Source organism: Borostomias antarcticus (assembly GCF_949987555.1).
Source record: "Borostomias antarcticus genome assembly, chromosome: 10".
Lineage (NCBI taxonomy): Eukaryota > Metazoa > Chordata > Actinopteri > Stomiiformes > Stomiidae > Borostomias > Borostomias antarcticus.
In genome coordinates, this window is record NC_140243.1 from 17,975,015 (window position 1) to 17,987,787 (window position 12,773).

Genomic DNA, 12,773 nt, shown 5'->3' on the forward strand with positions numbered 1-12,773 from the left:
GACGCCATTTTGCTCAGTATCTCTGTGTCAACCGATGCAAACAAGCTCCCTGCTCTGGAGACGGAAGGTCAGCAAGCAGAACATTTGGTCTTGCCTGGGTGATATTCAACCTAATGTTGAATCTTATCTCTAAAATATGCTAGAAATTCCTCACACTTGGAAATAGAGAGCATGTTGACAGGTGTGTTGGGGGCGGGATTTATCAGGCGGTCAATTATTGAGAAAAGTGCCCTGGAATTGTTATGATTTCTGGAGATCAATTTCGAGAAGTGATCTCTCCTAGCATTCTTTATTGCCTTATTAAAGGCAAACAGATGTTCTTTAAAAATTAGGTGATCTCATCAAAAGTAGGAATGCCAAGCCAATGTAACTATGTGTTGAAAGCTTCTTTGATCCACAGTGCCAACATTTCATAGCGGCGTTGTTCTCAAATACTGCACTCCAGAAATAACACTGAGCTCTCACTGTATGTTAAAAAATAGCATTTCAGCAATCTGGGATGGTGTCTAACCATCGTTAAGTGGAATTGTGCCAAGTGAAATTCAGTTGGTTTTTGGACGACAGTGCTGCGACCCGTGTCACTGGCTCCTTTGTGTAGTCTTATCACGCTGCATTCCCTCAGCACATGGCAGAGCTGCCATATTCATATTTCTCTGATACAGTAAGGACTTTTATCATGCACTGAGTACACTGTGCATACTCTCCTACAGAGATAATAATGCTATTGCAACAACAAGCTCAGTATTTTCAAAACTCTCCAAGTTTAATTTTGCCATGAGATCTATGTTCATGAGTGTGTGTATGTGTGTGTGTGAGTGTGCATAGTGTGACAGAGAAGAGGAGGCAAAGCTAAGGGTAAGAAAGAAAGAAAGAAAGAGGAGGATAATTGAGAGGGGATGAAAGGATGGGGGAGAGCAGTTAAAAGGGGATAGAAAAGATAAGACGCGTTTGCAGAATGCTTGAAAAGAGCGGTTGAAAAGGAGCGTGCTTCAACATGGAGACTGAAAGGAGTCCATAGATCTTTTCTCTTTCAAGATGGGCTATGAGGGGCCAGGAGAGAAAGGCTCTTGAAATCAAAAAGTTGAATCAGTAACTCCCAGGTGGGACCCTGCACTCAACACTCACATTTGTTGGGGTTTACAGATTGTACCTCTTTTCATCTTCTCACTACAAAACAGGATATCTGTGTGTAGGGTGCTTCCAATGTTCTTCCAGTTCGGAGATGATCGAATATCAAACAGTCTAAGCGCAATGTTCCTCTCCCAGTTACCATAGACTTTACACTGATCCTTTACGCTTAAGCTCTCATTGTGAAATGTTTGCATTTGTTACATATGGGTGAATAATTCAGGAATGTCTCAGCAATTTGAATACAACAGAATAAAGCTCTTAGAATAGTATTGTATTGTTGATCAGGTCATTATTCCGACCTGGTTTGCCATGGATTGTGGACCTACATGGACAATAGTCTTATAATCCAGATCATTGTTTAACAGAAAGAACTGAACTGAGAAAAAAAAAGTAAAAAAAAAAAAAGTGCTTACTCATCAGTTTGTTCATGGAAGAACAGGTAGGATTACAGTGACGAACCAAAAGAAAATGACTCTAAAGAAATGGTTCATAATCCTTTTAAACCTCCAGATCTCCCAAATACTGCTCTAACTTCACACTCATGCTGAATTATATCTAATGACCTACAATCTGCTGGGTTTTGATCCCCAGAAACAGTCATTACAGAACAGCAAGACTTTCTCAGCATTTTCTGAATCGCTAACAGATACCACAATTAAGAAAACATAGTCTATGTGGAGTCTTTGTCTATTACATTGTAATGGATAACTCAAGTTCAAGTAATGAAAACAGATCAAAAGATGTATTTCCCAATATCAAGCATTATTGTATCTCCCTGAATGAAAAACTCAAAGCTTCTGGCCTTCTCTAGGACAAATCTATTCCTGATTTAGAAATTATACAATATTCATTCGTAATTGCCTCTCCATCTGAAATTAAATGTCATGCCATCCCTTGATCCAATTAAGAGTTATTCTTCCTTCGTTTAATTTTTCAGTGGGAATTTTGCTCTCAATAAAATGTGCTAAATTAGCTGGGAGTCATCTGCAATATCTTCCCAATGGTGTAGTAGGCCTACATTACATTATGCACCCAATGATTGGGAACATCTTTGTGCCTGGTAGAACACCAACCGCAAGAAAGGACGTCTCTCTTGCCACTCTTTTCTTAATTCTCCTCAAGAGCCCCCCCCACACACACACACACTCCATAAAAGCCCTAACCCCCCCATCCCCTCCCCAGCCCTGTCGTTTCCAGCTGCAGTGACAGGTGGCCCTTGGGGGTTTGTGCTAACGCAGCTCAACAGCTGCACAAAGGGAGAGGACCGCACCAACTAACCCAAACGATGAAGAAGAAGCTGCACAAAGGAGCTCCACAGGGTCTTTTTCAGGGGGACGGGATGTCCCCTCTCAAGCGTGCCGATCACCCCCTGCCCAGCGCCCCCCTCCCCATACTCCCTTAGCAGATGCTCTCTGAGAGCCACAGGTGGTGGATAGCGCGCTTCAGTTGGAAGGGGGAGATCCACATTCAGGGTAAGCAGACATACTGCATGTTTGCACTACGTTAACTCATGAGATGGACTAAAACAAGGATTCTGGATTTTCTGTCCAGTCAGATCGTGCAGGGGCCTTAGACGTGTGTGGGACAGAAAATACACAGAGACAAATACCAACAATTCTTCTTCATTTCAAAATAGTGTGTGGGCCCTTATTGGTATGACTGTTCTGCGAACACAAACAAACACTATCTTGGGTGGAGCATGAATTTCTAAACAAGACCCGGTGAAAATATAATCCATCACACACTAAAACATAAAGATTAGATTCCGAATGAGAGGGCACTGAGCTCTTTTAAATGCAGTTATTTCTTCTGAAGTCTCATACAACATGGTACTAACTAGCCTCAATTGAATATTGAGAACCATTCGTAATTTTCAGTGTTAGGCAGTGATCATTGCTTCAAAATCAAAAAGCCATGCACAGTTTCACTGTTCTGTTCCAGTTCAGCACATCGGCCATCAGCCTTATGAACAAGGCTCCCCTCTGACTCTCTCCTCTGACCCCTGCATTTCTGCACTATTCTGACTACTCCACCGTCTCTTTTGTAGGACAAATGCACTGCTAGTTTTTGTATTTTGCACTGCCCTGTCCTGGACATTGTTGTGTTGTTGTTGGCTCCACAATGCCGCAAAGAATTCCTATGTATGTAGTACAATGGCAATAAAAGGATTCTGATTCTGACAGTCTCGCTGTATGCACCCTCTGTCCCTAGTTTAGTCATAATCCCTGGAGGTCTGGAACAGTCTACCTCAGCTTCTTTTACTCACTGATAAGTGTTAGAGGGGGCTTTCATGTGCTGTCTCACTAAACTATCAGTCTGCCTGAGGTGGACTGTCTGGGTAAGATGCTGAATCAGTGATGCAACTCTCAGGAACATATCATTTTGTTCCTTGTAAATGTGTTGTAGCCCAGGTGTTAATCATTGGTTCACTGCAAATGACAAACAGGGGTCTCACAATCTTGCAATGGGTATGCCTAAAATCCTGGCATGAGAAATTACAGTCCACAGAGCAAAACCCTTGAACGAGCATGGGTAAGATAAAACAACGATGTTTGTATGATATGGTGCCTTACAGATGCAGTGAACAACAGCTGTGCAGAGCAGACTTTCTCAAAGATTTGTATTTTTCTGGCGGGTTAATCCATTTGAAATTAAGGGAGGGGGGTGAAATTATATTGGATATTTAATTTGTCGATTTGAATGCAGCCGTCGGTCTGACATTATAAGCGCGGTCATTATGAACTTCAGGTGTATCACATATTTAGTGGTGATTGAATAATTCTAGATACAGCTTGGCGGTAGCGGTGATCTAACATTTTACACCCCGTTACGTGGCATGGAACAGTCCGATCCGGCAAGGCTTGGACCATCTGCACAATGAGCATACCATCAGCTGTTGTGTCGGTGTGACCAACTTCCCTTCTCTCCCCTGCCGACTTCCCAAAGTCTTTCTGCCACTAAAACTAAAATTCTAACCCCGTGGAAACTCTGCCGGTGTAGTAGCCGCCAGAGTTCCCCCACAAGAAATACACGTCTATATTTGCCGCTTAATTAGTGTTGCCTTTTTGTTTTACAAAGAATACGGTTCCATTAGCCGCTCGGCTGTGCGTTTCCAGCGTTTTCCATTTGGACATAGGAGCGCGCGCTGCCGAGCAACCGGAGTGACTCGACCAAGTTTCCCTCTGCCTGAGGAATGAGTGGACGAAAAGCGCATGGTTGAATGAACGAAATGGAAAGCAACATTGATACCGACCTGGGGGAAAATGTAAAAGCAACGTGTAAGTCTTTCGTATTCGAGTAACATAATGTAAGCATAGCCTATGCATGGTCTGTAGTGAAGTGTTCTGACTATTCCTATATGTCATACACAATTTCCCACATTCTCTCACACATCCCATCTCGCAAGGGAAACAGTGACAGCTGTTTCTATTATCGCTATAAATCATTGTCAAATTGTTCTTACTTAGACGCATGGACTTTTTATTCTAATCTGATCGTGCATGTATCGTGCATGTATCGAATGCACCATCAATTTGTAGCTCAGTGCAGACATGGTAAGCAGATATGCCTACAGTCAACAACCCTACATTGATGTAGGGCATGCTAGAAAGCTTATTGCCATCCTACTAATTCTAATCCCTACGATAACAATAGATACATTTCTGATCTTTGATGATACATTGCGTAGACTCACTGTTGCCGAGACCGTCTATTTCGGAATCAACTGTTGGAGCGTGTTCATCTTGTTAACTATTTTTCATGCATTCGAGTGTGAAGATGAATATAATAGAAACAGCTCTTGATGAGGTAATCCGCTGTCCCCCTCCCCCTCATTATGTTAACGGTATGCGGTCACCGGTCTGGCATCCGCGCCTCCTTTACCGCTCGACCATATGAGACGAGCATCCGTCAACCGGGCAATGGACGCCTGTATCTCAGTCGCTGTGTTGCTGGGGATCACACCTCTGTATTTTACCCAGCAGGTGCCTGCAAGAGCTCCAAAAGGTTACACAACGAGCCTGCTGTTTACTGAGACCAGAATGCTCTTTAATCAGAAGCCCAAAGTGCAGGCACTGAGTCAACCTCATCATCTATCCAGAGACTTATTTACTGTAGAGGTGGAAGTGCATGGGTTGTGGTTGGTTTTATGTGTGCAGCTGCAACTGTGTGGCCCCAGGGTGCTTCAGTTCAAGGGCAAAGTCACCTGTGGTTGTAAGGTGGTTCATGCTTTGCATGAGGGCAAACAGCAACCTGCCAGAGAAGGGCATGTCCAGGACGGAGTCCCACTTAGGCCAAGCAGTAGCAACGCATTGTTATTATTACAGTGGCTGTCCAGAACTGTGTGAGAGTTCAACCATCAGCTACTCTCAGTTGTGTTGACAGCCGAAGACACACAGCAGATCTGCTCATTAGACCACAGTGGCGTGAGCTTCCTTCCTGCTGCTTGAGGGGGTGGGGGGTTCTGGGTGGGAGTTGAGGCTGTTTTTATATAGAGTCAGGAATGGAGACCTGCACTGCTCGTGGGAACCTTGACCAGAGAACCCACCTCTATATCACTTCTTGTTCTCGTTCTAGCACCGAATCTATCGCCACTAGTAGACTACCGTTCTTCAGAAGGTGTTATATCATCATTGTGATGTGTCGTTAGAACACCTTCACTTAAATCCACAAATCCACTCAGAAGTTAGGCAGGGCAAGAATGTTTGCAAAATAACTTAAGTATACAATGTGTAGGATGCATCTAGAACCCCTTCTTTTGTAACCTATCGTCCGACGGAACACGGCTGTCATTATGCACACGCGGTAACGTGCGTACGGATCGTGATTGGTGGCTGAGGCGCTCAGCCGGCTGTGTTACATCATGTATGCCCTCCACCCTGGCTGGAAGGGATCAGACGCCGTGCTGGAGCCGGCTGGAATGAGTGGTGGTAACCGGAGCCGGAGCAGGAGTAACAAAGGGAGGACTCACACAGCGCTCCCTGAGAGATAGGTCCAGATCCCCGTCACATACCTCAGGCAGGCAGGGAGGGAGGGAGGCCATGTTTCCGTCAGGCTGGACCGGCTCGTTCTCTGGAGGTGGATGTGTTTTTTCTCACTCCCAAACAAAGAAGCTACAGTGTCCGACGAGGATTAGCTTGGAGAGAAACAAATGTTTGTATGTTTTGAAGGCCAAAAACTCATGTAACTTTTGCTGTAATCCATTTTGTATGCATTGCTATGTTGAGAGGGTGGAGACATGGTTTGCTCTGGGTCAAATCATTTGGAAAGTTTATTGTGGTATTCATGTCTTCACACACTTCAAAATATGTTCTGTTATCAATTAAAGTTACACTTTTTTTTTTTCTTATCCCGAATTAGTTGCACAGTATTGTGGGGGGGGAAAATATCACAATACTCAGCTTTAGCGTTTTAGGTTTTTTTGTTGTTTTTTGCACAGCCCTAGTTGGAATTCTTACTTCTGTTTACAGAATTCATACCTAAATACCCAATGATAGCCAGCCATAGAGCCAGTGGACCAGGGCCCCTTGCAGTGGGACTGCAGAGAGTCTCGTTAGTCTGGTCAGGCATTGTGGAATTCTGCTCTGTCAGGACTTTAGAGGAACATCTTCTAATCCCTCTTTTCTTTAGATTTGCATTCAGGCACTCTCCTCTCTCTGGGCTCACTCGTCCCATGGCCTTTGCAGACGGCACCTTTTTCACCTGCTCTCTGTCAGCCTGACTCCACGAAGGCGTTTCTTTAATCTCTTCTCTTCTCAAAGCTGCCATCAGTTCACCTGTCTGAAATTGTTATTGTGTGAACTTCACAAGCGCCGTGATCTTGGCTAGCTATAGCGACTAAGTTAGAGCCAAGGCCATCACCTTTTAAGCACCTTGTCAAGGCGCCCGGAGGGACAGAATGAAGAGAAGCCATTTTGACATGTGAATTCGGCATCAGGTGCATCATCTGCATACTGATGTAATGGTACATTATACATTTAAATGTCGACGAGATTCCTCTTTAATTATAATTTCCTAACCATTTTGCTTTCATCTGTTGCCTACACCTCAATGTGCCATCTTGTTGGAGTTAGATATCGGAATATTAATGTGTTTTTTGCCCTGGCACGTAATCCCTGTCTGTCTGATGTCAGAAAAATCATATAGATTAAACGATCATAGTACGTCAGCATTTTTGCGAAGTCTGAGTCGTAGCGTGCGCATCCCTGGGAGTTTGCATGTCGTTGTGGCGCGCGCATCCCTGGGTAGCGCTGTTTGAATGTCAAGTGCACATCTGCATCATAAACCTACATCGTAACTTCCTTATTCACCTGCACGTCTGTTCTTTAACCGTGCCCTTAAGATCAGAGTAATGCTTCTTGAGCTCAGTAAACCAGCAGATCAATGACTTCATGGTCAGTGTAATTTGCTCTTCACGGTTCAGTCTGAATGTAGCTATTCATTGGGCCATAATTCAATGTCACTACTCACTCGTAATCATGGCACTATCTGAGCCTGTGGGTGAGTGACTAAACCTTGTGAATTCATGGCTCATGGTATCGGTGTTGTCATGTCACTATTCGGCTAAATGAATGTGATTTGATCTGGCAGAGCACTCAGGCTCCCCCTCCCAGCTTGTGCAAACACGCTGGTCAGTTTTAAACAGATAAAGAGCTTTAACAGACTTGCGGGGAAGCTGATCATGCGTGGCGCTCTTCTATTGTGTAATGCCGGGAGCCTGCGCCAGTCTGAGCGGTCAGTCCTGCAGGGAGCAGGATCAGTCAGGGTCAGTCTCTGCCTCGGCCTCTGGAGCTCGACTGACTGACCGGGAGAAAATGGTGTCCCATGTTTTTGAGAGAAAGCTGCGTCTGTGTGTCTGCGAATTAGCAACGGGCAGGAAACGAGGTGCCTTCCGAGGTTCAGCTCACAGCTGGGGGGCGCGGCTCCCTGGTCTCAGAAGAAAACGCCAAGATCTCACACGGTTACTTAGGTGTTTCATTATTGTTTGCTGAACTTCCATTCATTTTGACCGTAAATTTGCAAATTGGGACCATAAGTGTGCCTTTATGTGCGAGTACCCTCTAGCTAGCATACGTCCACTTTGTATGCACAGTAATCAAATGGGTGTCATACTGTAGCCTACATACTACATACTAGCCTACATACTACATACTAGCCTACATACTGCATACTAGCCTACATACTAGTCTACATACTCCATACTAGCCTACATACTCCATACTAGCCTACATACTCATACTAGCCTACATACTACATACTAACGTACATACTACATACTAGTTTACATACTACATACTAGCCCACATACTCCATAGCAGTCATTGCAGCGCTCTCTCATTTGGTTTCAACATCAAAGCTGGCCCAGAAATGTGCCGTGTGTGTTGCTGTGTGACGAGCTACCTACCGGCAGATGAATAAGTAATTGCCTCTAAAGACCTCAACATGCATGCAGAGCAATCTTTGACTGGAGGGAGGAAACGGTGGTGTGGAAAAAAAAAAGTCTTGCATAATCTCATAGTTTTGCCTTTCGTCTTTTAATCTCATTTATTTATTACCAGATACAGTGCAGAGGGAAGGCCTACCAAAAGGAACGCTCTACCCGCGTAATCCAAGTAATCCCATAGTATGGTTGTATGGTTGCAACTCAAGATAATGTTGCCACTCCAAATGCCGGTTTCTCAACATATTAATCCTCTTAATTATTTTGGAATACTTTAATGTATGCATAGCAAAAAGGATTAGGCAACATCCCAGTATTTGAATTAAAATCAGCACAATAAGGAGAATAAGGCTGAAGCTAAATATACTAAAAATACTAAAATATGCTCTTTTCAGAGTTATGGCTTTCTGCTGGAATGCTGATGGACTCCATTACCCCTCTTAGCCCCTAAGTTACGCCGATGTCTCTTAAATGGTGCGGTAGGGGAGTTTGAAAGGGGTGTTAGCAGGGAGGCACTCTTTCCCACACGCTCAGAAATTCATAAAACCCACACTCGGCATACTGTACAGCGGGGTTTTGTTATGAATACGGACAGGAGGGGAGAAGAGAAAGGCGTCGAGGCTGAGGGCTGCGATGCAGAACGTGACAGAAGTGCTGCCAACATTGTGGGTTTTTTGAAGTCTGGTCTTCAAACAGCGTGCAAGTCTATGCTGGTAGAGGGGCTAATGTTGTTCTCTCCTGGTGACAACGGGTGGGTGGTACTTCACTCTTTCTCTTCAATTATAGAGGGGGCCCTGTCTGTGTGTGTGTGTGTGTGTGTGTGCGTGTGTGTGTGCGTGTGTGTATGCGTGTGTGTATGCGTGTGTGTGTGTGCGCGCGTGTGTGCGCGTGCGCGCGTGTTTGTTTGGATGTTAAGCATTCTTTTCATGCTGGTACATCCGTCGTTTCAGCAGAAGAGGCTCCACCGTTGGCCAACCACGAGGGAGGGAGGGAGGAGGAGGGGTGGAGGGAGGGATGACAGAAGTGTATGGGGAGAGGGAGAGAGGGGACTAAGTGAGATATCCTCCCCTGGGCCGGTCTCCCCGCATGCAGACGGGATCACGTCATCCCTGGTCAGCCCTGCAGCACCCAGCTGGCGTAAATCACATCGGTCAGACGCTGACCTCTCTGAGGGGAACGGAGGGCTGCTACATTTCCACCCCTCCTCTCGGGAAAAGACAAATAAAAGCAGGGCCTAAGTAACCAGCACTCAAAAGTGAGCAAACTCAAACCTCCCACTACATCTTCCCTGGCTGAGGATACTAAAAGCCAGGTGATTTGTGCAGATGAATAACGACACGCAGTCTACGTTTGTTTTAGTGAACTTTTGACCCTGCAGAGACAGACATGAGACCGAGCTGTTGCTTGGCATGATTGATGTTTCTTTCATGGTGGGATTCTACCGCACACACACAACAAAAACAAAAACAATCGGTGCTTTGTCTACAAATGTGTTTTTGGAACTGACTCTCCAAACATTAAGAGGATTAGCAGTACCTGTATGCCTTATGAATGAAAAATCTTACTTGGTTTAGTTTTAGATGTCAAGAACACGCTGAGTGGTCGGTCAAGCTGGTTTCAAACAAAGACAATAGGTTTATTCTGATGTTTACGGGTTTGCAAAGCGGACTCTGCACAGGAAGTGTTTCCTACGCGAGAGTGGGGAATCTCACTCTGGAGTGATACCTTATAACGTGAGAAAGGAAGTGACATGCAGTTTCAGGATGAAGAGGACAGGGAAGGGATGTCACACAGAAACAATTTGTAATTTTAACAGACTGATTCTAGGGGAACGAACTACAAAGTTAGAACAGTCAGGTAGGAAAACAAAGAAAAGAACAAATGGTGTGGGTAACATTAGTGAGACTGAAATTTCATTCACAGCCTGAGTATGAACACTAAAGTTTACTGGTTCCATTTGCGTTGTGGTCTGAACCTCTTCAATCCCACATTTCACAGGCTGAGTCATCATCCAACAGATGTAGCCTATACTTCACCCGCCTGAAAGAAGTAACAGCTAGTTCTTCTTCTACTGGCTCATGACAGCCATTGTTTCAGTGAATTTAGGTTCCCTTGCTTTTGGGGCCCATTCTTGTGATGATAATTTGCTCCGTTAAGCACAGTTGTGTGCATATTCATGCTGATTTACAGCCCATTACATACTGTTAGTCACACTTTTAGCCTTTTCTGAGAGTCAGGGCAGGGCTCAGCTAGATGAGTCTGGTTGAGCCCTTATAAGACATGGAAGCTTCCCCAAATCCCCAGATCTTTGATGTTTCAGGTGGACCGGACATCTTCTTTATGTGTAATTCTCTAAGGCTGATGCAGGCTAACAGCTTAAGGCGAATTGCAGAGGATAATGAAGCTCTTTGAAATGGATGTCGCGGTTTAGTGGCTGAAGTCACTGAAGATGAGGGAAGGCAACTGCATAACATTTCAACAATTTCCCCTCAGGATAAATAAAGTACCTATCTAGTATCTAACATCCAGAACAGGTTTTTTCATGTGTCGTTTGAGGAAGTTGATTCATACTACTATCTTTGAACTCAAGTCTGTAGGGACTCTACCAGGTGCTGCACAGGAATTGAAAACCAGAAGGCCTAACAGGAAGTGACCGAATACCAGAGACGCACGCTTTCTCACAGCTGACCCCTCACTCTCAAAACACGAGGGGCCCTCAGAAGTGCGTACGCGTATGTCAGCTATTTAAAAAAAACTCAAATTTTTTCCTCCCCCCACCCTCTTGTCCTCCCTAATTGTCTCACTCATCTCTCTCTCCTCTGTGACTTGTGAAGACTTCAGAGCTCACAGCCTAATTATATTCCCAAACAGCTGTAGCCCACTTTTCACTGGTACGACACAGCAAGGACAAGAGGAGACGGACTCTGGCTCTGGACTCCATAGACACTTCCTGCCACCACCTCTCCTCTCAAAATAAACCAGACGAGCAGCACGCTGGTGGTCTGAAAACCCCAGTCACCAGACCTGCCTGCTATTATTAGACAGGTGCTGGTCAGCGAAAGGGCACGGTCTAGTTCTTGTGTGCTGTGATCCTAATCAGCCCCCCCTTCTGGTCGCATGGAATGTCCATCAGAGCGGTCACTGCAGCTGGGGTCCATTTTCGGACATCTAGTTTCGTATGTGTTGAGGATAAGTGTAATATCCTAATTTGTTGAACAAACTGTTCTTCCAGAAAACTCAACTCCTATGAAAGTGTCCATAAATACATTTAGCTCTTTACATCAGAGTATAAGAGGTGGCTTTTAGTAAACGGCCCTCCGTTAGAAAGCCAGTCCCTCCCATGGAAACTGCAGAATCTGGTTTCTGTGGGGGTGAGATTGAACGTTACTCGTGTTAGTGGCTGTGTTCTTGTGAAACCTATAATTGGAGCTCTTGCCATCCAAGCGTCCCTGGACTTTGGGCGGGACCATAAAAACCCAAACACCAGTCTAACGAGGACTATAGGACTCTCCTTAATTGTATGTTTCACTGCTGGAACCTGATGGTGTTTTCCTGAGGTAATGACTCTGAAAATGACTATGATTGAACAAAATGACAAAGTTCATATCCTACCTACCTCCTGTAGAACACACACAGTCTGAGACATGTCGACATGTCAACAAGCTCATAATGGCATAAAATGACCTTTATTACTGGTGCCTGGCCTGCTTGTTTTCGTGAATGACACCATCTCCATGAAGCTACAGGAAGCATTGATGATGAATAACCCACATTAACTTGTTTTATCATCTTTATTGTTCTTCTCCTATCTGGCTCCAAATCACAGCTCTGAGCTGAGCTTGAAACCCAGTCACCTGACAGGGGAAACGTGGCTTTCTCTGTCACTGGGGAGGTATAGAGAGAGGGTAGAGGTAGCCAAGGTGTTCAAAGCAGTTTTAATGACTAACCCACCTCGGCCAGACAGCTGTGTTTTGTAATGGGTATCTGGCCAGATAAAGGTTGTGATTTCATTTAAGTCTACTCTATGCATGGCTGCTTTATCTGAACTTGGCCTTCCTAGTCACATCATGAGATCCATCTAATCACACACACACACACACCAGACGCCACCCACCTTGAACCTGCTGAACGGCCAATGACGTCTATTAGTTGGGTGAACTGTTTTTTTTGCTTCCCTCTGGAAAATGTATGGGTAGAACCATTG

The 12,773-nt window shown here is 44.8% G+C and overlaps 1 protein-coding gene across 3 annotated transcripts in view; it reads left to right on the forward strand.

Annotated features, from left to right (window-relative positions):
• Nucleotides 1-4,094: 4,094 nt before the first annotated feature.
• The window catches only part of map7d1a (MAP7 domain containing 1a), a 44,130-nt gene continuing 35,451 nt past the window's right edge, over nt 4,095-12,773 (forward strand). For 2 of the 3 annotated variants that reach the window (XM_084444209.1, XM_084444210.1), the window contains exon 1: nt 4,095-4,409. In XM_084444209.1, coding sequence (XP_084300335.1) covers nt 4,352-4,409 — 58 coding nt within the window. In that variant the 5' untranslated portion in view covers nt 4,095-4,351. Of the gene's footprint in view, nt 4,439-12,773 lie in introns of all 3 variants that reach the window. The other variant, XM_084444211.1, reaches the window with a different exon arrangement.